The 23066-nt window shown below is 58.1% G+C and overlaps 3 protein-coding genes across 5 annotated transcripts; all 3 read left to right on the top strand.

Annotated features, from left to right (window-relative positions):
• Positions 1–5302: 5302 nt before the first annotated feature.
• On the top strand, positions 5303–10456 carry LRRC15 (leucine rich repeat containing 15). 2 transcript variants are annotated; one of them, XM_057421660.1, is made up of 2 exons: positions 5303–5679; positions 8384–10456. In XM_057421660.1, exon 2 carries the CDS (start codon positions 8389–8391, stop codon positions 10132–10134), a length of 1746 nt encoding a protein of 581 aa, XP_057277643.1. In that variant the 5' UTR covers positions 5303–5679; positions 8384–8388; the 3' UTR covers positions 10135–10456. The 2 variants fall into 2 exon arrangements, with proteins under 2 accessions (XP_057277643.1, XP_057277641.1); XM_057421658.1 differs by lacking the exon at positions 5303–5679 and adding an exon at positions 6431–6753.
• Positions 10457–12361: 1905 nt separating this feature from the next.
• On the top strand, positions 12362–15206 carry LOC130605861 (carboxypeptidase N subunit 2-like). Of its 2 annotated transcripts, none has more exons than XM_057421662.1 (2): positions 12362–12546; positions 13438–15206. In XM_057421662.1, exon 2 carries the CDS (start codon positions 13484–13486, stop codon positions 14999–15001), a length of 1518 nt encoding a protein of 505 aa, XP_057277645.1. In that variant the 5' UTR covers positions 12362–12546; positions 13438–13483; the 3' UTR covers positions 15002–15206. The 2 variants fall into 2 exon arrangements, with proteins under 2 accessions (XP_057277645.1, XP_057277644.1); XM_057421661.1 differs by having other exon boundaries at positions 12363–12546; positions 13361–15206.
• A 1948-nt stretch (positions 15207–17154) lies between these two features.
• LOC130605989 (insulin-like growth factor-binding protein complex acid labile subunit) lies at positions 17155–21368 on the top strand. The gene is made up of 2 exons (XM_057421895.1): positions 17155–17270; positions 18818–21368. Exons 1-2 carry the CDS (start codon positions 17203–17205, stop codon positions 21366–21368), a joined length of 2619 nt encoding a protein of 872 aa, XP_057277878.1. The 5' UTR covers positions 17155–17202.
• Positions 21369–23066: the final 1698 nt, after the last annotated feature.

Below are 23066 nucleotides of genomic sequence, written 5' to 3'. Positions count from 1 at the left end.
GTGTTGTGCCTGCTCCAGTGCTCTTGTGCTGGTGCCACGCAAGCATCTGCTCACAGCAGGCAGGAGACAAGTATAATCTGAGCTACTTAGGAAGTTGTTATGCAAACCGTGCTGGTCACTGTTTGCCTGGGTGAGACGCTGAAGAAGTGTGCCCATGGCTATGGGCCCTTGGATGCACACTGTCTGATTTCTAAGAAAGGCATCACTTTGGTTGTCATAGGGGTGTATGACCCCCTGATGTCCAGCCCCCGGAAGAGCAGTGGGATAGCAGCAGCTGCCATCCTCCTCAACTCTCCTTTGGCTACTGTAGCTCCGCAGTGGGGCCAGCTGGGTCTCTGCACTGCTCCTTTGACTCCTGTTGTGCAGTCGCTGAGCTCTGGCACGTGGTGGCTCTGGCACATGGCTGCGTGCAGTTGAGTGCTCAGAGGAGGATGATGTGTCTCTACATGCTGTCATCGGGCTTTCCCCACACTTGAGCCAGATGAGGAAGTGAAGTCAGCAGACAACAAAAGGCTGGAGCAATAAGGGGTCTCTTACTAACTCTTCCTCTGAGGTGTCATGTTCTGAGCTGCCTCTGATTCACTGCTGCTTGTCCAGCAGAGCTCACCCCTTCCCGCAAAACTCCTTGGCCTGGAAAATCCAAGGATATGCTTGTTTATATCCCATCTCTGATTTGCCTGGAGAAAGGATGTCTTCCAGGTCAGTGTGACAGTGGCTGTGGTGGGCAGGGAGGCACCTTGGGAAAAGTGCAGCCCTTCTCTGGGCAGCGTTGCCTTGCAGCTGTCTCAAGGCTCCCACGGCTTGCCATCACCAGTGTATTGGCAAGGCTTTTCCCAGTCCCCACAGCCCACACCTCCAAGATCTACTGCTCACCCTTCCCCACCAGGCTGGGCTTGGAGGGACAGTGGGCTGGAAAAGATTGGAGCTATGTAATCCCTGGTCTGGGGCATCCCTGCTGTTGGAGAAAGGGTGGGTGCAAAGCGCATCTGCACTCAGTGGCTGAGAGGATTGGCTGCACACTCTTGGCTTCTGCATGGGATGAAGAGTCATGATTAACATGAGTCCAGGAGCTGCCTCTGAGGCCACATCCTAGTCGGTAGCGCTTGGGGTACGTCACTAATGCAGCCTAGCCAAGGGTCTTAGTAACTTGCTCAGTTGCCTCAAACACTCATTTCTGTGGCAGTTGTTCCTGCTTTAGGAAATCCCTGAGCAGTGGGAGCTTTGATCCTCCATGTCAGACCATGGGAGTATGCTCCATGTTTCCAGCCTGATGTCACTGCAGGTGCCATTCTCCTTAGCTTGTTGGGACTTGAATGGCCAGAGCCCCTGAAGAGCAGCATGGCAAGGAGGGAATTAACCACTGCTGTAAGTGCCAGCAACTTTCTGCCTGTTTCCCAGCTGCTGCAGGACCCTTCAAGGCCATCAGCACCTGTGTCCTGTGCTCATGTCCCTGCTGTGTCTCTGCCTGACGTTATGGAGATTTGGCCATGTCTCATCCAAGCTTCCAACCAGCACATCTCGCCTGGGGATGCTGATGCAGCAGCTACAGTATCACAGCACGGCATTTCCAAGGGATGACAGAATAGCTGGGAAGAGATGAGGCCAATGGCGTGTACCCATGGGACAAGGCTGGGCTTGTGAGTGTTTATAGGCTCTCACAGTGATCAGGAGGCCTGAAGCTCCTGCTTTGCCCCTGCTCCAGCCAGAGATTGGAGGTATGGAGGTGTTCTGCCCCATTTTCCTAGCCAGTCTGGGTTCACATCCCCTTTCCTCCTGGGTGTCTATGGGTGGCTAAGCCTTGGCAAAGGCTCTTGCTTGGTCCATGGTGAATGAGTCCCGCTTCATTGCAGGGTATGGGGCTGCTGCTCCAGCAGCACCCTGCGACGTGCTGCCACCAGCCCCAGCCCCTCTTGTGCAATCACTGATTCAGGACTGTTGTGTTTCTCTGGGAGTTGCCAGGCTTCCAGCTGTGATTTTGTGTCCCTCTAGATGAAAACAGCCCAGGGCAGGGAGCCAGCGATGGCTGGTAGCTGCTCCCTGTGCTGCTGTGCAGTCCTCTGCCTGATTTTCCTGGGCACTTGGGAGCCATGGGGCCCCTTCCCCTTTGGGGTGTTAGAAGGGGGTCCCTGGGGCCCTCCTGGCTGTCAGGGATGGCTTTACAGAGGTGGAGAACTGTGTGAAGCTGATCCAGCAAACACACAGCACTGCATGAGCAGGGACAGCCCCCCACCATCACCTCCTGCTCCAGCCGGTCCTTCCTCCCCCTCACAGCGCCCATCTGACAAGCTCTTTCCGCTTCGGATTATCTCTCCAGGCGGACTTGGCCACGGGCCCTGCATTCCTTCCAGCCTAGCGCTGCCCCGAGCCTGCGCCAAGCCCGGCGTGCTCCTGCTATCTCTCGGGCCAGGGACGAGGCTGGAGGACACGGTTCTGCTAGCCAGGCAAGCTCTGCTGCTGCTGCTTGAGATCCTAAATGTCATTTTCCTTGAGCTCCAGGAGAGTTGTGGTGGGTCTTGTGCTGGTGCTTGGATATAGGCTATCCTTCCTGCCCATCCTGAAGGGCCCAGGATTGCTCCTCCTTCCGAAAAGCTCTTACCTTGCCCATGCACTTACTTGCCCAGGGAAGGCAGGACATGTCCCCATCCCTTGGGGCAGATGGAGATGGGGCATCGTGTAGCTGTTAGCAGTGAGGGCTCCCTGGCCCTGCGTTCCTCAAACAGGGTGCTGAAAATGCTGTAAAGGCTTGGCCCTGCCCCTGTGGAGGAGCCCTCAGGTCTGGGCTCCTCAAAGGATTAGGATGGGCGTGTGATGGGGAAGGGGCTGCTGCTGCTGCCTCTCTATGGGTGCTGTGGGACCCAGCTGGTCCCTGAGGGTCTGACTAATGCTCCTTCCTTCCCCCCTCGGTTGTGCCTGAGCTTGTGTCCTGCTGCACGGCCCGCCCAGGAGGTGCTGCCCACACCAGAGCACTGCAGGGATCCCCTCCCTGGACCCCGGCCCAGCCAACACCCTGCTCCTCCCTTCAGCAGAGCAGAGCCTGGCCGGGTGCCCCGGGCCAGCCGCTCGCTGTGAGCACCAGGGGCCACCGAGGGGGTTCCTCATGGCAGGGCGGGCGCTTTGCAGCAGCGCAAAGCAATGGGGGGTCCAGCGCTGCGGGGCCTCGGGACACCCCGTCCCTCCCAGGGGTGCCGGTTCTGCCGGGAGCTGGAGGGGGGAGCAGGGGCCGGGGAGCAGCAGCGGCCTGGGTGAGCGTGCTCGGCTGTTTAGCAGATGAGCCCTGCGGGCTCCCGGCCCAGCCCAGCCCACAGGCTGCTAATTTTAGCGATTACATGAGTTTTTCCAAGCAGCCGCGAGCCCCCGGTGATTCAGAGCAGCCCGGCTTTGCTGGAGGGATGCGCCGGAGCTGCGCCAGCGCGGACGGACCCCGGGCTGTCCTGCCCTGTGGCAGTGAGGCGGACCTCCTCGACAATAAGTGATGCTGCTGTCGGGGGGCTCCTGAAACCTTCCCATGGTGGCGTTTTGGGGCTGAGCTCGGCATGGGGGAGCACCAGGGCCTGTGCAATGGTCATAGGACAGACGGGAGCCCTGGAGGGGCTGAGAACCCAGTCCTGTTAGTACAAGTGAGTTGGAGAGCGTAGCCAGGCGTTGCCAGTTCCTGTCCCTGACAGCCTCCAGGAGCCTCAGGCAGGATTATGTCAAAGCATAAGAGGTAACTCTGGCTGGGACCGCTTTGCCGCAGGATCTCCAGCGCTCCTGTGGGCCCAGCTGCATGCAGAGAAATACCTGCGGGAAGTTCTGGGGGCTCTCCTGCTCTTCCATGGACAGAGGAGCAGCATCAGAACACTGTGTGTGCAGGCAGGGAGGGCTGGGGGCTCGGGGGGAAGGAGCCACTCCCCAGCCCAGCCCTGACCACAGGTTTTGCTGCTGGCCCAATCTCACTGGGGCACAGGGTCTGGCAGATGCCCATGCTTGGGGTCCTCTATCCCCTTAGGGATGCAGGGACATGGCAGTGACTCCACATTGTCCCGAGCTCAGACAGGGGGTCTGAGGGGCTCAGCATTCCTCTGGCTGGTGTGGCTGGAGGTGGGGCAAGTTCCCAGAGCACTGCTGGACCCTGGGGCTTCCTGCAGCACAAGGCTTGCTTTGCTCCATCCAGCACCGTGCGAGCTCCCAGCTATGTGGAGCAGCCTCCCCCTCAGAACACTTACGTTACCCTCAATCACATCCACATGCTGTCTCGGAGAGCTGCCTCTTCCCTCCAGATGTGCAAAGCGTGTCTGTGCGGCTGTCCCAGGCTCTCACACCTCCTGCTTCCCTCCCCTGTGCATAGCCTGGGGCAAGCGCCTGTGTGCTCACCTCTGGGAGCGGCTCCCTCCCCACTGTGGGTGCGGTGCACGGGATTGTGCTGTTACTCAGCCTTGATTTATTTTTAGGGATGTCTTGAAATCAGACTTCTTCCCAGCCAGGAGCTGGAGCCAGGCTCTCAAGGCCTGGGTAGAGGCGGCTGGGATTTTGGCAGGGTTTCTTTGAAGCTTTGGGCACTCTGTGTGGCCATTAGAACCATGGCCTGATCACCCCCCTTCCTGGGGGCAGGGCGTTTGAGGGTACCCACCACCACATCCCTGTCCTTCTCAGGCTATGCTACTTGGAAGAAGCTGAGTCCAGCGTTCCTCTGTCGGACTGGGCTTGGGGGGGTGGTTTTTCGGAAGTGCTGGGGTTTAATTCCTGTGTTGCCTTTCTGAAAAGCTGTGTGCTTCTGGGATGAGTCAGAGCCGGCAGGAACCCGGCAGCGCTGGCAGTGGGCAGACAGAGGCGGTGATAAGGATGTGATAAGGCCATGAGAGCCCTGCTCTTGTGCCAGGGCTGCAGGGAGCGGGCAGCTCCCAAGCCTGCTGCCTGACCTCCAGCTGCACCGCTGTCAAGGAAGCGGGAAGGTTATTTTGGGAACCGCATTGCTGGGAAAATCTGCTGTGTCAATAGAGCGTGAGCTGAAGCACTTGTGGGTGGTATTTCCAAAATGCCCCTTCTCTGTGCCCAAATGCCTGGGCTTTGCCCCCGGAGCAGGCAGGGAGCATGGCTGGGGGCAGCCCCAGCCTTGGTACTGACTCCCCATTCAGGAAGGGGTCCATAGCCATCTGGCATGTCCAATGACAGATAGGCTCCCTATGCAATCTACCACATCAGCAGTGGTCGACTTCAGCGGAGGTCCCACTCCCTACCCTCTTCCCATGATCCCTGTTGCCTTCCTCTGAGCCTGGCTGAAAAGTCCCCTCTCCATCCCTTGCCTGCTGTTCATCCTGGTCTGGTCCCCTTCTTGAGCAGGACGCCTCATCGCCTGCACTGCCCTGTGCCCTCCCACCCCTTGCAGCATGTCAGGACATGGGGCTGCATGGGGATGGAGGCAGCGTCCTGCCCCCTCTGCAGCAGCTCCGTGTTGTTCCCATCACAAGCAGCTCGTTAGCGCTGGCTGGGACGTGAGCAGGGGCTGCTGCAGCCGGCGGAAACATGGGTGGGCTGAGACGGGATTAGACATGGTCAGGGACATTCCAGCTGCCCCGTGGTTAGCACGGGGCTGCTCTGGCTCCGGGAAGCCCAAAGCATTCACGCACACTGGCTTTCCATAGCTGTTTCCGCCCCAATATCCGTTCCTGGCAGCTGCTGGACAAGGGCTGCCCGGGAAAAGTGGGTGATGGGGTAGTGACGTGGGCTAGGTGGTGGGGACCCAAGGCACCCCTGTGCACCCATGTGGGCTGGAGGGGACAGTACATGGGTGGCAGCAGATGCCTTTGAACAAGTGGATGTGATGGGCTTGTACCCTGCTTTCTGAACACCCCTGAGTTTTGGGATGTGTCACCCATGTGTCAGAGCTGCTGAGGATGAAGAGCACCACATGGGCTGTAGCCATGGCAGCCCCTGGGAAATGGCAGCATGTACCACTTTGGGGTTGAAAGGCTGCCTGCCATTGATGCTGAGGGGGTCTGTTGGTGCCCACAGGTATGGTGGTGGCAGTGGGTGCTCTCTGGAGCAGCCTGGCCTCTGGCTGGCACCAGCAGTGCTACTGACCCCTGTTTGGTGACCGCTCCCTGGCTGGACTGGGCAAGGTATCTGTGGGACAGAGTCCTGGAGTGGGTGCTTGAGTTCCTGGCCTGTTTGTGGTTGGGATGGTGAACCCCAGGCATGGTCAGTGTGCGGAGGGGGGGGAGCTGCCTGCACTGCTGGCCCTGGGCTGGGGCATGGCCGGGGGTCCTGACACTGGCAGGAGCCATAGCTAGGGAGGCAAGCACTGCGCATGTGCCGCGGTGATGCCATGAGGCAGAGCAGTGTGAATGTACGCTAGGAAGGGCAGGATTGTGCCATGGGACCTGGCTTTGTCTTGCCTGCCGTCATGGATGGGGAGCACCCACCCCCTCCCACCAGGGACCAAGAGGGGCTCCCAGGGCTGAGCTGCTATCTGCGCACTGGCTGACATGAGCCCCCCATGTTCATGAGGCCATCTGCTTGTCTTCAAACAAGAGCACTGGGGTTCAGGAGAGGGAAACCCAAAACTCCATCCTCGAGACTCTTGGTCTGTTTGCTGAGGAAACAGGAGTTGGAAGCAGCTCTGCTCCAGCGCTTTCCCTAACCCCGCCACTGCCCCTGTGCTGATTCATTGATTTGGACGGGTTATATACTGGGAGGGGAAGCATGAACCACACTTGGCTCTCTTGTCAGCTCAGAGCTGTGCTCACTCGGCGCTCACGGCTGCAGGACACTCGGGTAAGTCTCCTCTTCGCTACTGATCCTGTGAGTGGCCCTGGGCCAGGGGGACTCCTGGGAGAGGTCCAAGGGGTGGTGGGATCTGCATGTTCATCATCGTTTGATTTGATGGAGATGTTTGTCTTGCAAGGGCTCTCCAACAAAGTGAGACGACACTGTGGGAGCTGAATTAGTTATATAGACAACGTACCTTAAATGATAACCAAGAGAGAAAATTAAGGGGGGCAAAGTAAGATTGTGGGGGGCTGAAGTTAGGAGCAGTGGAATGCTGAGGGGCTGAGTGGCAAGGGATATTCAGCCCCTTGGTCTGTAAGATGCTTTTTGTCCCTAGAAGAAAAGAGGAGACAAATTGTTTTCAGCTGTCTTTCCTGAAGGATGCTTCAGTGTGGATGCTCTCTCAGCTGCTTTACCAGGGAGTGACATGAACTGGGCTTTGATGTGCAGAGTGTTTGGGGAAGTTTATAAGTGGCTTGCTATAAACAAAGCTGTTCTTGGATGCAGATTGTTTCCATATGGAAACATAAACTGTGCTGGCTTGTGAAGGGTTCCTCCCTCCCTGCCGGAGAGTAAGCGTGTTCCCTGGAAGGAGCCCAGAGCATAGGGCAGGGGCTGTGGCCCAGCACCCCGGGGTGCTGTGCCAGCTGGGGCACCGTGCCTGGACCCCTGTACTGCTGGACTTGCCCGTTTGGCTGAGCTGTGCTCAGGGATGGCGGGACACAGGTTTTCTCCACCCCTTGTGCCACTTGAAGCTGTTAGCAGGGACTGCTCCATGACAGCCTGGCACAAGACTGCTGCTTTAATCTAGGGAGGGAGAAAGCTCCCAGGCCAGAGGAGGGAGGAGAGGGTGTCCATAGTGGCTATGCTTTTCATAGGATGATGGAGGGCCTCACTGCAGAGCCATCACTCTCCCTACGCTTTAGAGTTTCTTTGGGCACTACCTCTGGGACCAGCCTGCACACCAGACACCCCATTCTCACAGCCAAAATTGGCCAGGGCTGAGATCTTTTGCTGGGGATGAGGTGCAGACAGGGCCAGCTGTGTACCCACCCTGGGCTGGGCAGCTGGCAGAGGGTCCCACTGACCCAGTCTCCTGCAGGACTGGAGCTAAAGCATGCCCTGGCAGCGGGGGCTGGTGCTGCTTTTGGCTCCACAAGAGGAGCTTAGAGCCAGGAGGGTGCTTGAGTGTGCTGGGGAGGGCCTTTCTTCCTGGCCCTAAGCAGCATTCCTGGGACCCACCCTGCTGAGGATGCTGTGGGACAGCTCTGGTGAAGGTCTGGGCTGTTCGGTGGTGCCAGGCCAGTACCTCTGGTAGCCGCTCACCACACACACTACAAAACAGGAAACCACACTCCTGGCCACTGCAGGAGCTGAGCGAGGGAGACGCCAGTGGTGCCACTAATAGCTGTGGTATGGCAGACAGGCACGACAGCCCCCAGCTCTGTCCTGCTCTGCTCTCCTGCCTGGCTGCCTGCCCCCAGCCTTTCTTGCCCACCCTCTTCTGCCTTGCTGCCATGCTGGGGGCAGGATGGCCACAGCCTTGGTGGCCTTTCCCAGGAAGCAGCACCCATCCCTGGTGGAGGCCCAGGGAGCTGGGGAATTGCTGAGCCCCCCTGCTTTGTTTTTCCTGCAGGCCTAATGGAGCAGGGATTTTGGCAGCGGTGGCTGCTGCTGCTGGTGGGCATCCAGCTGGCCAGTGGCCAGTGCCCAGAGCAATGCCAGTGTGTCCGCACTGCCCAGGTGGAGTGCTCCGGTGCTGGCATCACTACAGTCCCCAGCCCCATTCCTGAGAACGCCATGACCCTGCAGATCATCAACACTCTCATCACTGAGCTGGGAGACGCATCCTTTGGCAACGCCTCCCTACTGATCGGGCTGCGCATCGAGAAGAACAACCTGTCGCGCATCAGCCCCAGGGCCTTCCAGCACCTGCCCGACCTGCGCTACCTCAGCCTGTCCAGCAACAAGCTGCAGGAGCTCCCCGTGCAGGTCTTCGAGCCCCTGGGCAAGCTGGAGTCTCTACTCCTCTCCAGCAACCAGATCCTTCAGGTCGAGCCTTCCCACTTCTCCCACCTGAGCAACCTGAAGGAGCTGCAGCTGCACGGGAACAACCTGCAGGAGCTGAAGGAGGGGGTGTTTGACCAGCTCACCAGCCTTACCAAGCTCAACCTGGCCAGGAATGACATCGACCACCTGCCGCGCCGGGCCTTTGAGCGGCTGGCGCAGCTGCAGGTGCTGCGGCTCTATGAGAATCGGCTCCGGCAGATCCCAGTGGGCACCTTTGATGGGCTGCCCGAGCTGCAGGAACTAGGACTGCACCAGAATCAGCTGGAGACGCTGTCCCCGGAGCTCTTTGTGCACAATGGAAACCTGCAGAAGCTCTACCTGTCCAATAACCTCCTTGTCACCCTACCAAGTGGTGTCTTCTTGCCCTTGCGTGCCCTTGCTAAGATCACCCTGCATGTCAACCGCCTGCGGGACATCTCCCCCGGTGCCTTCGGGCCCATGCCCAACCTGCGGGAGCTGTGGCTGTACGATAATGAGCTTTCTACCCTCCCCACTGCTGTCTTTGGAAACCTCACCCAGCTGCAGCTCCTGGTACTCAGCAAGAACCGGCTGCGCTCTGTGGCACGGGGTGCTTTCCAGGGTTTGGGAGAGCTGCTGGAGCTGTCTCTGCACTCCAACGCCCTGCGCCGCCTGGATGCCCAGACACTGGAAGGGATGCCCAAGCTGCAGAACATCTCCCTGCACCACAACCAGCTGCAGATGCTGCCGCGGGGCCTCTTCAGCACTACCCCAGGGCTGCGGCACCTGCAGCTGCACTCCAATGCCCTGGAGTACCTGCCCGCCGGCATCTTCTCCCCTCTGGCTGCCTTGCAAGAGGTGAAGCTGCACAACAACTCCTGGCGCTGTGATGAGGGCATCCTTCCCCTGCGGGGCTGGCTGGAGGACAACCTCCATAAGGTGGGCGAGACACCCCCCCTCTGTGCCCAGCCCCCTTCCCTGCGGGGCACCCCCATCGCTGGGCTGCCGCAGGACCAGCTCCTCGTCCCCGTGCCCTCCACTGCCTTCCCCCGTCCCAGCACCCCGCTCCCTGCTGGCCCCTCTGAGGTGGCATTACCCGAGGGTGCCTGGACGGAGCCCCCCATGGGGCTGCCAGTCTCCCCACAGGCGGATGAGGAGAAGGAGGAGGAAGAGGAGAAGGAGGAGGAAGAGGAGAGGGGGCAGTGGGGGCTGACCAGCACACAGAGTGGGGTGGTGGTGGCGGTCATTGTGCTGGTGTGTGCGGCCCTGCTTGCCGCTCTGGTGGCGCTGGTGGTCTACGGCTGCAGGAAGAAGAGCCAAGTTGTGCTTATGAGAATGAAGGCGCCCAATGAAGCATGAGCACCCAACAGACCCTGGGGTAATGGTACTGGTGGGGCATTCCCTCCCCAATGGGCCAAGGGACATGACAGTGGCTCTGCATCAGCTGCCCTTGCTGATTGGGATGGGCCACAATCACTGTGCGTGCTGCATGTCCCCTGTCCCGCTCTGCTTTGCCCTGCCCTTGTTCTGCAGTAGGGTGTCCACCTGGGTGACCGCCCATGGCTGCCCTGTTCCCAGCCCCTCCCGCCTCTGTGCTCATCCCCTGCCCGGGGGCCAGCAGCTGCGATGCCGAGAGGGGACCCCTCAAGCAGAGAGCCACAGCCTGGTCATTCATGATGGTGCTTAAACAGGACTCCCTTGTCCCTCACGTTGCTTTGTCCCCTCTGGTGCTACCTGTCGTTTCATCGCCTGCTGCCCGCTGCTCCCGCCATGCCCCAGCCTCTGCCCCCGCCCGGGCAGGAGCCGCACACCCGGTGCTGCCGTGCCCTCGCCGACGGGCTGGGCGCTGCTGCCGGGCTGGCACACCCGCACCGCTCCACGCTGCCACCCTGCCCGCAGGCAGCCAGCACCTTCCCTGGCCCGCACAGCCTCCTGCCCCCTCCTGCTGCCTCTCCTGTGCCCCGCGGCGTCCGGGGCACCGGCCTCTGCTGCGTGCGGGGGAATTACCGGGTGGGAGAATGGGGGTGAAGTATCTGCAGGGGCTGCATCCTTATGCCCGAAGGCAGCGGGAGCGTGCCGGGGCTGCTCCTGCTGCACCCCATCCCTAGTCCTCGCTGCCTCAATACCCTGTGCATCCTCCACCAGCTAGTGAACAGCCTGGCCCTGCTCTGCCTGCCAATGCTCCTTCCTCTTCCTCCCGCGAGTATCCCCCCCCCTATGTGCCCAGCCCTGCTGCGTGCACATCCCTCGGGCAGTGGGGATGCTGGCAGTGCACAGCGGGGAGTCAGCAAGCTCTGCTGCTCTGCAGTTCACAGGTGGCTGCCACACCATGCCCCTGCAGCAGCTGCACCCAGCGCCCACCCTGCCTGCTCCAGATGTAGCATGGTCACGGAGGGCTCCAGCTCACCTCTGCACATGGTTTGGTGGTGTTGGGCTGCCTGGGGGTTGCTGCCATGGGATGAGTGCCCCAGGAGCCAAGTCAAGCGCAAGAAGCACCACACTTGTGTACATCTAGGATGCTCCTCTGGGCTGGGACCTGCATGGCAGTGGGAGACACAGGACTGCTGCGGGGCTGTTGGGTGCTTCTCTGTGACCTCTCCATTAAAGTACAGTTGTCCATCCCCAGTGCCGAGAACGGTTTATTTGCTCCTCCACTGTGCGTGGCTGGGGAATGACCCGATGACCCAGCAGGAACAGGAGGTGTGCCTGATCTTCACTCCTAAGAGATTTTTCTTTCATATTGAGGAAAAGTCCATACAGCCTGGGGCTAGGAAAGGGTTAGTGGGCTGTGATTGCACAGCTTGTGCTGGTCCCTGGACTCCAATCTGTGTTGCAGGACAAGGAGGGCTCAGCAATCCAACAGCAGGGGAATAGCTTTTGAAGAGTGAGCTGAGATCTCAGCAAGCTTCTTGATGGAGACACTGACTGCCTACTGCACACTTTACTCAGTGCCACCCCAGGGGTGGGAGCTCGCATGCCTCCCTTCAGAGCTGGTTGCTGTGGGCTTGCATCAGCTGAGTTCCTCTGTGCTCACTGTGTGCTCCATCAGCCTGGCTGAAGTGTCCCTTCCCCTGCCCCTCAGTGTGCCCCCGTGGCAGCGGCCTCCCCAGCCTGTTCCAACACAGGCCCCTGCAAGGCAGCCCTCACGGTGGTGTATGCTGCTCTCCTAAGCGGATTGCAAGTTCCCAGGGAATCCAGCTGGTCCACAGGCCCCTCTGGCCATCCCATGGCCAGCTGGGTGCACTTCATGGGATGCAAAACACATGATGCATCTCAAGGTGATGGTCCAGGGTGGTCCCCTCCCCATAGCATTGCCTTGCCTTGCTAAGCTGTGCCTGGTCCCCTCTCTCATGCAAAAGATGGGTGCTAGCACTATTTCCCAGTGAGATTTCATAAAGTCTAGGGGAAATCTCAGGGGGAATCAACCATGCTGACCTTGGTGTGGGACTAGTGCCGACTGTGGCAGCAGCACCCTGCCACCGTCCCCAGGCCAGTGGATGTCTGGGGCCGGGACCCCACTTCCCTGCCAGGATGCTCACCGGCAGCTGACTCTGGCCTCACCTCCTGTCCCTCTGCGGCTGGGTTATTTTTGAAGCGCTCCAAGGACGCCGGTTGTTGTTGCCGATAAGCAGCGAGGGGCAGCTCCGCCTCAGCAGGCACAGCTCCCTGCAGGTTTCCCATCTGCCCCAGAAAACATTGTTTCATCTTGGTGAGCAGCCTCCCTGCAAACCTGCTGCGGGCTCCGTGGTAGTCTCCACGATGCTACACTCGGTAAGTGGTGGCCATGCCACTTGGGTAGCGTGGGGGGCCTGGGATAGGTGGAAATCGCTGTTGGTTGTGGTGAAAACAAGTGGGATGGTGGAAAGTGGAAAGGAAAAGCCAACACTGCTGTCGAGCACCAACTAAGCCCAGGATAGCCCCACTTGTGAGTGTTGTCTACATGTGGGCATTGCTGGGGCTGGGCAGCATCTCCTGTCATGCAGCAGCAATGGCAATGTATCCAAAGTAGGGATGGACTGGCAGAGGTCTGGAGGCCACTGCCTCAAAAAGCGAATCCCATGGACTGGGAACAGGCATTTGATCAAACTCAATGTCCCTCAGGCAGGTTGGATGAAGTACTTAATGGGCAGTTAGAAATAGAGCTGGTGGAGCCTGCTCATTTTGTCACTGAGTGCAGGGCAGCCCTGCAGCGTTATCCCCACCACCCAGTGTGTGCAGCAAACCCTGTGCTTCACATGCTTCCTCCCAAAGAATGTGGGGACCTTTGGTGAGGGTGGCACCACCCTTGTTGTGACAGGGTGGGCTAGAGTGGGACTGGGATTCAAGGTAGGAACCCCAACGGACCGCATGGGGGAGATTTGCGAGGGGAGCACTCTCCATTCCCGCACAGGGAGCACTGAGTGGTGCAGGCAGCTGGGGCTGGAGGGCTGCCTCCATGGCCTTGCAGCTGCCCATGCCAGCAGTGTCCCACAGATTGCTCCTGCTGCATTTTTGGCCGCGGAAGCCATTTCCTCAGCAGTGCCTGCCTGATGGTACAGATTTCTGCCTCACTCAGGCAGGTGATGAGGCTCGGCTCCTTCTCCAGTGCAGGCTGGCGGTCTACACGCTGCTGGGACTGGGGTTCCTGCTGGTGAGGGGGCTGCCCCTACCCTGCCCCTCCAGTTGCCAGTGCTATGACACCTCCAAAGTCTTCTGCTCGGAGGAGAGGATGCGGGAGATCCCAGTGGGCCTGCCAGGGAACGCCACCCAGCTCTTCTTTGTGGAGACGGCCCTGAGAAGTGTCCGCAGTGGGGCTCTGGGTTTCAGCACCACCCTCACCAAGTTGGTCTTCCTCAACAATAACATCCAGGACCTGGAGGACGGTGCCTTTCAGGGGCTGCCCGGCCTCACCGAGCTGGAAGTGTCAGGTAACCCCTTGTCAGCAGTCAGCCCCAGGTTGCTGGCGGGTCTGCCCAGCCTCAGCAAGCTCTCCCTGGGTGCCAATGCCCTCCGCTCCCTGCAGCCAGGGCTCTTCGCCTCTGCCTGCTGCCTGCAGGACCTGCGCTTGCCGGGGAACAGGATCGAGGCACTGCCCCCCGACATCTTCCGCCCGCTCCGGCACCTCCAGACCCTGGACCTCTCGCAGAACGTCCTGACTGAGCTGCCAGCAGAGCTGCTGGTGCCCCTCACCGCCCTCCGCCTCCTCAAGCTCAGTGACAATCTGCTGGCGCGGCTGCCCCACGGAGCTTTTGGGGCGCTGGGCCTGCTGGCCGAGCTCCACCTGGATGGGAACCGGCTGGAGGAGCTGCCAGCCAACGCCTTTGCGGGGCTGGGGGTGCTGCGGCGGCTGCAGCTGCAACACAACGCTCTGGGCAGCCTGTCCCCTGACATCTTCACTGGTCTCCCGAACCTCACCGTCCTCAGCTTGGAGGGCAACCGCCTGGCCACCCTGCCTGCCACCCTCTTCACCGGCACCCCTCGCCTCCTTCACCTTTCCCTGGCTCGCAATGGGCTGGAGATGCTGCCCCAGGGACTCTTTGCCAACCTGTCTGTGCTTCAGACCCTGGTGTTGTCATATAACTCCATAGACCACCTTCCCGCCGGGGTTTTCCAGGGTCTGGCGGAGCTGGCAACGCTGCATCTGAGCCACAACAACCTCTCCAGCCTGCCGGCCGGGCTGCTGAGAGGGCTGCCCCTCCTCACTGCCCTGGCGCTGGACCACAACCGCCTGGCCCGCCTGCCTCCGGGGCTCTTTGATGCCAATGAGGAGCTGGTGCGAGTGGGGCTGGGCAGCAATCCCTGGGTCTGTGATTGCCACCTTGCCTATCTCCTGAGCTGGCTCCAGGGCTTTGCCGAGCCCCTCACCCATGCGCAAGCCTCCTGTGCCAGCCCAGCTGCTCTCCAGGGACGGTCCCTGCTGGAGGTCCCCAACAGGCAGCTGCAGTGCCCGGGAGCACCGGGTGTCACCCCGGAGGAGGGCTGGAACGGGGAGCACGGTCCAGGGCAGTGCACCTACAGGAACCCCGAGGGCACCGTAAGCATGACCTGTGATGCCACAAGCTGCCAGCAGCTCAGCCTTCACCTTCCTCCTCTTTCTCCTCCTCCCAGGCAGGCAGCGGGGCTGGGGCCGGTGTACCAGGGTGCCTGGGTGCTGCACTCCCGCTGTGGCACACTGCAGGTCAATGTGCTGGTCACCGCACAGAGCAGGGATGAGGCCACATCTCCAGGTCTTCCCACTGCGCCCTAGAGCTCGGGCAGGAGCCTGATTCTGCTCCACTCTTGCACTGGCAGCCTCTGAACCAGCCTGGGAAACAGCACCCCGTCTTGATCGGCTACCCCTACCATGGTCAGCAGCTGTCACCGAGCTCTCCACAAAAGCTGAGCTGGTGGTATTTATTCTTCCAGCTGTGTGCTTCCTGTATATTTCAAATGTAATTAAAATATATATATTATTTCTGTGTAACCAGTTACTATGGCAGAAAGAGGAAACACTGCTCTTCTGCTTCTGTCTACATATCTGAGGGAAATGGTGAAGGTTGCCATGGTGCAATGGGGACTTGCCTGGGGTTGTGCATGGTGTGGCAGGGGTGGAGGTGCCTGGCAGGGTGCAGGTGCCACTTTCTGGCATGCTCATCCCTGCCTACTGAAGCTCTCCAGGCCCATCTCCTGCCCCCCTTTCTCTCAGCAGCGCAGAGACCCATCTGCAGCCTGGCACTAACCCCCTGGCATGCATGGGTTTGGGGTGTCCAAGGGAGACATGACAAGTGCTGCCCAGCGAGGGGCATGGGCTGCCTGGCTGCAGGGGGGCTCAGCCCAGGGTTGTGCCCCGGCAGGTCCCCCATCTCCCCCCGACAGGGCTGGGCCCGCAGCCCCGGAGGCTGCACCGGGGAGGCTCGGGGACCATGAAGATGTGGCAGAGTCCCCGCGGCGCTGCCCACGCAGGGGGGGCAGGTAAGGGGGGTCCTCCCCTAAGAGCAGGAGCGTGTTGTGCGTGCATTGACTTGTGCGTGTGTGCGAGGCGCACGCCCGAGGCTGCTGCACCATCTTGCGGCCGCTGGGCCAGTGTTCGCTCCGGGACCACGGAGCGCCGGGAGAGCCCGGCCAGCCCCGGCCACGCACTCTCCTTAGAGCCAGCACTGCCGGCCCTGCCCCGACAGGGCAGCCGGGGTCCTTGCTTGGAGCTATGCGTCCCTGCCAGCCCTTTCCCAGGAGAGTCCGTGTCGTGTCAGCCCGACCTGCTCCGGCAGCTGGCTGCCATCCTGGCCGTGCTCTGGACTTCTGGCCCCTTGCTCCTGGTAGGAAGGTGGGTAATGCTGCACCCCCAGACACGGTCCTGCACGGCAACCCTGCTGCCTGTCTGCACAGGGGACTGCCACTGTTCCGCTCCATCTCCCAGCTGATACTGCATGACCACCTCAGGCTGGACCAGGGGTGTTGTGGCTGGCTGCAGCTTTCCAGATTCTGGCATAGCTGCCACGCTGAGGCATTGGGAGGCTGATGTCACTCCCACTATGAGCTTTCTCATTCACCCTTGGTTCCCACCACCCTGCAGCTTATGGAGTAACCTGCCATCAAGTGAGTGGGGACCTGGACACACATGGCTTTGATGCTGGAAAGGGGTAAGGCTGCTGAAAATATGCAGGAGTTTGTGTGGTTTTGAATCTGCCAGGAAAGGTATAATGAAACCCAGCAAGCACCAGCTGAGCCTTAATAAGAGCAGGTGGAAACCGATGAAGAAATGTTTGAATGCAATTAGTGCAATTATCCATTGAGAAGCAATGTAATTTTAAGTCTTTGCAACAAACAGGGCTTCTTTCCACAAGATGCCCTGCACCAGCCAGGAGCCTTGGGTGTCACTGTGGCTTGGGTGTCTTTGGCTTGTGCTAGGGTGGAGAAGAGCACAACACAGCTCCAGACCTGAGGCCAGCAAGGTGTGAAGGTGCAGTGCTTAGCCAAGAATCTGGGTGTCAGTGTACCTGTCCTGCCACACGTCATCCCTGCTCCAAGCTTAAATAAATGGCTTCAGAGCAGCACCTTTAGCTATGTAAACTAATTCCTGAGGGAGGAAACAGCAGGATATTTTTAATAAGAAGAGCTTCAAATAGGAAATCTCCTTTCTGTTGTGTTAGTGGGGGTGGTGCTGGTGAAGCTGGTGGGTTATCCTGGTGGATATACTGGGCTGCAGAGGCCATCGGCTACAAAACAGACTAGCCTGGAGATCTTCAGGTTTCCCTGGACGTGACGAGTCAAGTGGTGTCAGCAGATAACGCCTAGTGAGTACGTGCCTCCATCCCATCTGAGGGGTTTCAGCAACAACATCCCGCACAGGGGGCACAGCTCCACTGCCTCTCCACAGCCATCCGTTATCTCCCCACCCAGACCTGAGCCCTGTGTCTCGCATGAAACCAAGCCCTGTGCCTGGGCTGTGGATAAAGAGCTAGCCAGGTGATGGACCCCTGTCTGCTGGCCTCACTCGTCTCTCCGGCAGCTGGACTCATTTGCAAGTGCTCAGCCAAGTAAGTGATGCAAACCACTGTGTTTTGCTGTTTAAATTGTGCTGGAAGGGGCTGCTCTAGGGGGCTGTTGATGGCTTCCTTGCAGCATGGAGCAGGAGAGGCTTGAGCACTGTGAGCTGGGGCTGTCCCTTGGTGTCCCTGTGCTGTTGGAGGGTGGCACAAGTACAGGACCACACTGAGGTCCACTGCAGCCACACGGGGTGAGGGAGGGCTTTAAGAGCTTTGCAGTTCCAAATTGCTTATTTTCATGCCCAAGCACCCAGCCCAGCCACCCCCACCTGCGCACTTAGCCTATGGCACTGCTCCTGCAGCTGAAGTGAAGCAGGCACTTAAGCACCTGCAGACCCAGCTCCTGCACCCGAGTCTCCGTGGCAAGAGGATGGGCAGGGGTCAGCAGCATCTTCTGCCCTGAGGAACCCCATGGGGCAGGTGGCACGTACATCACCTCCCATTGTTTTCTCTCTGAACCCAGTGGCTTTCGGCCTCCTGTATTTGCTGAGCTTTCAGCATTTTTAGGAAAAAGAAAAAAGCTTTTCATAGCAAATCTACCCTCCTAGCACAAGTTTTTTTTTGCATGGTGAGCTTTGATGGACACCAAAGAAGCAACCAACAGCACTTCCCTTGCTCCCACCCAGGGCTGTGAAGCTGGAAACTACAGTCCCAGTATGATGTTCATGGCAGTTAAATTCCAGCTAATGTGTCAGCAGAGTGTTTCCAAATGACTGGACGGAAGTGATGGGCTTTACATGACTGGTGGGTGTGCATCTGTGACTTCACTTCCTAACTGCAGGTCAGAGCCCTAAATCTTGGGTATTAAAGACTACATTTGTGGACTCTTATTAATGTTTTAATGAGCCTTGCTCTAAAACTTGGTTGCTGCTCACAAGTTAACCATTTTTATCTGACAGAGCTGCATAACCAAGGCCAAAATATAATGCAATTAGCAAGAATCCTGAAAAGGAGATGCTTAGAAGCTGTCTTTTAAATGACCCCTGGACTGAGAAAAGCACCAATGAAATAGCAAGTGCATCCAGCACAGTGTGGGAATTCCAAGTAAACAAGGTCATCTGGTGTTGACTGGCTCCCAGGACCCTTGCTGATCCCTCATTAACAAGCACAGGGCTGTCTGATTCTGTTGTTGCATGAATGGGCTGTTGCCCTGCTGAGTAACCAGACCCACTGGGGCAGTGCTAATGGGCAGCAGCACTGTGCCTTCTTCACCCAAACAGATGCTGAGCTACAGGCCAGGCGTGGGAGAAGGAAGGACAGGGAACAGACAGTCCAGCCCTTGCTCCTCCTGGAGCATCTCCCAGTGCCAAGCCATGAGCTGGCACGCTCTCCCTTCATCTCTGTCCCTGGATACCAACAGCAGCAGACTTTTGTAACTGCAGTGCATGTTGGCTTGTATGGTGTCTCTTTTTCTCACGAGTTATGATGTGTGAAGAGTCCCGGGAGCTGAGCAGCTGTGCAGTGCCACAGTTCATGAGCTGTGGAAAGAGATTTTTATTTTTCTTCTTCGTAACTGGTTTTTACAACCTCTTTTTCAGGACAATGTACCAGCATTTCCTTTTCTTTTTCTTTCTTTCCTTCCATCTCCATAAATGCCAAGATCAAACCCTGGATGAAGATCCATATGAAATGCCCAAAGACTACCAGGAGATCTACAGAGGGACAAAAAATGATGTCAAAGAGATCCCAAAGACTGCAAAGCCCTTCATTTCTGAGATGATCTTTGTGCAAACCAGCATCACTGCTATAAGGAAAGGTGCCTTCAGGTACATGCCCAACCTGGTCAAGATTTTGTTTATTGGCAACAAGATCAAGACAATTGAACCTGGAGCCTTTGATAATTTGGACAACCTGAGGGACTTGGACATCTCTGGTGCCTTGTTAGAAGAACTAGCTGTGGGAACTTTCCAAAACCTCCCAAGCTTGCAGAGGCTGGAGCTGAGAGACAGCCACCTCAGATACATCCCCAAAGGACTGTTTGATGGGCTGGGAAGTTTGGGGGAGCTCTCCCTGCACATCAATGCCATCCCTTCTCTTCCAGAAGGCATTTTTGATTCTCTTGTCAATCTAACGTTTTTGGACCTGGCCAGAAACAGGATCACGACTCTTCATGGGGATGCCTTCAGCCAACTTGCACAGCTGCAAGTCCTCCGGCTCTATGAGAATGAGTTGCAGGACCTCCCGGAGGGGCTGCTGAACAGACAGACAGGGCTGCTGGAGCTCAACCTGCAGAGCAACAGGCTCAGGGTGCTGCCACCCATGCTTCTGAGGAATCTGCCTCACCTGGAGAAACTCCTCTTGGACAACAACCTCATCCAGGTTCTCCCACCTCAGGGCTTCTTTGGCTTAAACAAATTGAAGCTTCTCACCCTGGGTTCAAACTGCATTACAGAGCTCCCCTGCTGCCTTTTTGACGCCATAGCAAACCTGAGGGAGCTGGACCTGGGCAGGAACAGTTTGGCCACGCTTACAGACAGCATCTTCGTCAACCTCACATCTCTTGGCAAACTCATCTTGTCCCACAACCAGCTAGCAGCCCTGCCAGGAGGAGCTTTCACTGGGCTCAGCAAGCTCTCAGATCTCCAGCTGGACACAAATCATCTCTCTGCTCTGGATGATGAGGTCTTTGCTTCTCTCCCAAATCTGAAAACCCTCAACCTTCGGAAGAACCAGCTGGAGAGTGTTCCTCCAGGGCTTCTGGACCCCTTGAAGAAGCTCAGCTCAGTGTACCTAAGTGGGAACCCATGGAGATGTGATTGCAACCTCTGCTACCTGCGTAGCTGGATCCTAAACAACAGTGAGAAGGTCAAATTGTCCACCCAAGTGTCATGCAAGAGTCCACCCCACCTGGCAGGGCAAGCAGTGGCATCGCTGAGGGATGACCACTTAATTTGCCCAGCTACTCAGTCTATTTCATCTTTTTTTACTGCATCTTTGCCATCCACCTCCACATCATTGCAAGAGATTTCAACCTTCCTGCCCACTGCAGCAACAACCACCCTTTCCTTGGCAGCCTCTCCTGTCATGACACTGCCAACTATGCTGTCACCTGTCGCCACCTCTGCCATGTTACCATCCATGCCAATGGATGGATATCAACACTTCACCACTCCATCTCCAGCTACGCCATCCAAGGCCTTCATCACCACATCATCACCAGCTGTGCTGCCCAAGGTCTTCTTCACCACACCATCATTAACAAATGTGCCCAAGACCTCCATCACCACACCATCGATGGTGCTGCCTGAGACCTCCATCACCACACCATCACCAGCTGTGCTGCCAAAGGTCTCCATTGCTACCCTGTCATCAACCATGCTGCACAAGACTTCTATCACCATGCCATCACCATCTGTGCCAGAGGAGGCCTTCAGCCTGCGTCCAACTCCAGCCATCATAAGGCTACAGCCTCCTGGGACCACCAGCTCAGAGCCTGCATTGTCCACTCTAGCTTATGCTACCACACCAGCACCAACCAGCCCACTGGCAGCCACCACCAGACACATGCCTCCTGTTCTGGTGTCCACAGAGAGGCCAGCCACCATCCCATGGATGACATCCAACATCTCCCTCATCTCAATGCTCCCTATGGCGCTCTCGCCATCGCCCAGGGCTGCTGCACCAGGCACGGTCCTGCCAGCATCATACACCCTGACCCACCATGTTCCTGTACGAGGCAGGAAGAGGGACCATGCCACTGTGAAGGGCTTGTCCACTGCTGGCACCCAGCCCACTCCCACTGCCCCTCAAAACGCTCTCACCACTGCAGGCACCATCCCATGCCCAGTGCCTTCCGTCCCCCCGGTACCAGACCACACGAGCCCCTGGCCACCCTCCCGGGTCCCCAGCAGCCATCACGCCTGGGGCTTGTCCATGCTGTCCAGCCCACAGCAGTGCCGGGTGTCCCTGGTGCTGGGCCTGGCAGCACTGGTGCTGCAGGCAGGCTGCACACTGCTCTGGGGGATACTCGCCTTTCTCCTCCAACAGGCCACCAGCCGCCGGGGCCGCTCAGCGCCACCGGTGAGGCTGCTGAGACTCCAAGCCCTGGCCGCCCCAGGATCCCTCGAGCAAGCCTGGGCACCGCTTTGAGCTTCGCTGCCCTGCATGACCTGGGCAATGCCCGTCGTCCTCCTTTCCCGTCTGGAGCCACTGGGTGCCTATGTCATAGGATGAGGACTGTCCCAGCACCCAGGCTGTTTTGGGGTGCGTCCCTGGAGATTCTGTGCGCGGTCCTTCTGCCTCACGGGTCCTTCTGCCAAGCGACACTAGATGGCATCACGACACAAGCAGTATCTGCCACAGCCTGCCTAGACCCACCGGGAGCAGAGGGTCCAGGGTGACCTGTGGCCCTGGAGGTACCGCACCAAAATGCTGGACAAGCCGGACCCGGCCAGCTGGAGACATCGCTAGACCTCCTCGCAGAAGCCTTGGGGCTCCTGCCTGCGTCTCCTCCCCATCCCTGGCAGATACCTGCAGGGTGCAAGTGGTCCTTGGGGAAGGACATCCCAAGGTTTCCTGCCCTACACCTTGGCTTCTTCCCCACATCCTGGATGTGTCAGTGCCTGTATGTCCATCACAACACTCTGACCTCTTCCTTTGTCTTCTCTCTTTCCTCCTCACTGATATTAAAAGCCTTCCCTGCACCTCTGCTGTGCACTGAAGGGCAACCAAGAAGAGTATTTTCATCTTAGGGCTTTTCTTGCCATGACCTACAATGGAAGATTCCTGTTGCTTGATGGAGTGTAGGGTCCCCAGTCAGCGCTGGCCATCAGGGACTTGTGTAGGACTAGGTTTGCACACCCTGCTGCAGACAGCGGCATAATGATACAATAGACTTGCTGTTCTTTCCCCTCTCAAATCTCATACCCCTGAGATCTGTTTGTAATGCTGCCTGCCCTGGCCTCTCTGGGAGAGTAATGTTTGAACATGGCTGGCTACATGGTTCTTATACCATAACTTCACCTGATGCTGAGCCCCAACTGCAGGCGTGGCACCAACTGGCACAGGAAGCTTGGGATGAAGGGGCTAATGCCCTTCATAACTGAAGGGCTGATGTGTGCTTTTACCTCCGCAGTCCTGGGCTGCCGCCAGGGCCAGGAAAGTGCCAAACTTCAACAGAAGTGTCTGTTTCTTTGGGTTTTCTGCCATCACAGAAAGTGCTGAAACTGTCACAGGAAAGCTTTAGCACAGGAGATCTTTTGAGCTGATGAACACAGGGGTTGTTCCTTAGTTTGGGTCTCTGCATGTTATTTTGCTCTAGGTTCAATGTTGATTTTTCGCTGTGCCAATCAAGCTGCTCCCAAATTTAGTCACACTGCTCACTACAGGGGTGCAGGTATCTATCTATCTCCAAATCTTCACCTTTGCTGCTGGCACCTGCCCTGCCTTTGGTGTGGGACACAGGGGCTGCCTGGCTTTAGGGGGTCTCAGAAAGGAGAACCTCTGAAAATCAATAGCCTGGACATGTGCTAGGCAAAGAGGAAGCGGTTCAGAAACCTCCTGGTGTGTAAGTTCCAAGTGCCCCAGCTCTCTGCCTGGTGCAAGACCAAGGGTGGGGGAAAGGTGCTTTTCGTTAGGGTATGTGCCTGAAGCTACGCGTTAAGGAGCTGGATATATGTCTTTGCTAAGAGCCTGTGCAGTGTTACAGGCCCTTCGGCTGCTCCTTGAAGTCCTGCTGACGGCTGTGAAATACGGGAGGCGAGCGCGGGGCAGCACATCTGGGCGGGATGGAGCGGGGCCGGGCTGGCACGGCGGGTAATAAGAGGCAGATGGGGGGAGGCAGTGTTT

This window comes from Pezoporus wallicus, unplaced genomic scaffold (genome assembly GCF_028554395.1).
Source record: "Pezoporus wallicus isolate ANWC-B61680 ecotype Strahan unplaced genomic scaffold, APGP_CSIRO_Pwel_v1 scaffold_7402, whole genome shotgun sequence".
In the NCBI taxonomy this organism is placed as follows: Eukaryota; Metazoa; Chordata; class Aves; order Psittaciformes; family Psittacidae; genus Pezoporus; species Pezoporus wallicus.
Note: the sequence above shows the minus strand (reverse complement) of the source record. Positions and strands in the feature narration are given on the sequence as shown.

Bases quoted from the DNA above. Each gene is read 5' to 3' on its own strand.
- LRRC15 (XM_057421660.1), top strand. From the start codon at position 8,389: ATGGAGCAGGGATTTTGGCAGCGGTGGCTGCTGCTGCTGGTGGGCATC.
- LOC130605989 (XM_057421895.1), top strand. From the start codon at position 17,203: ATGGACCCCTGTCTGCTGGCCTCACTCGTCTCTCCGGCAGCTGGACTC. The intron at 17,271-18,817 runs GTAAGTGATGCA...CCTCTTTTTCAG, and splicing joins ATTTGCAAGTGCTCAGCCAA to GACAATGTACCAGCATTTCC.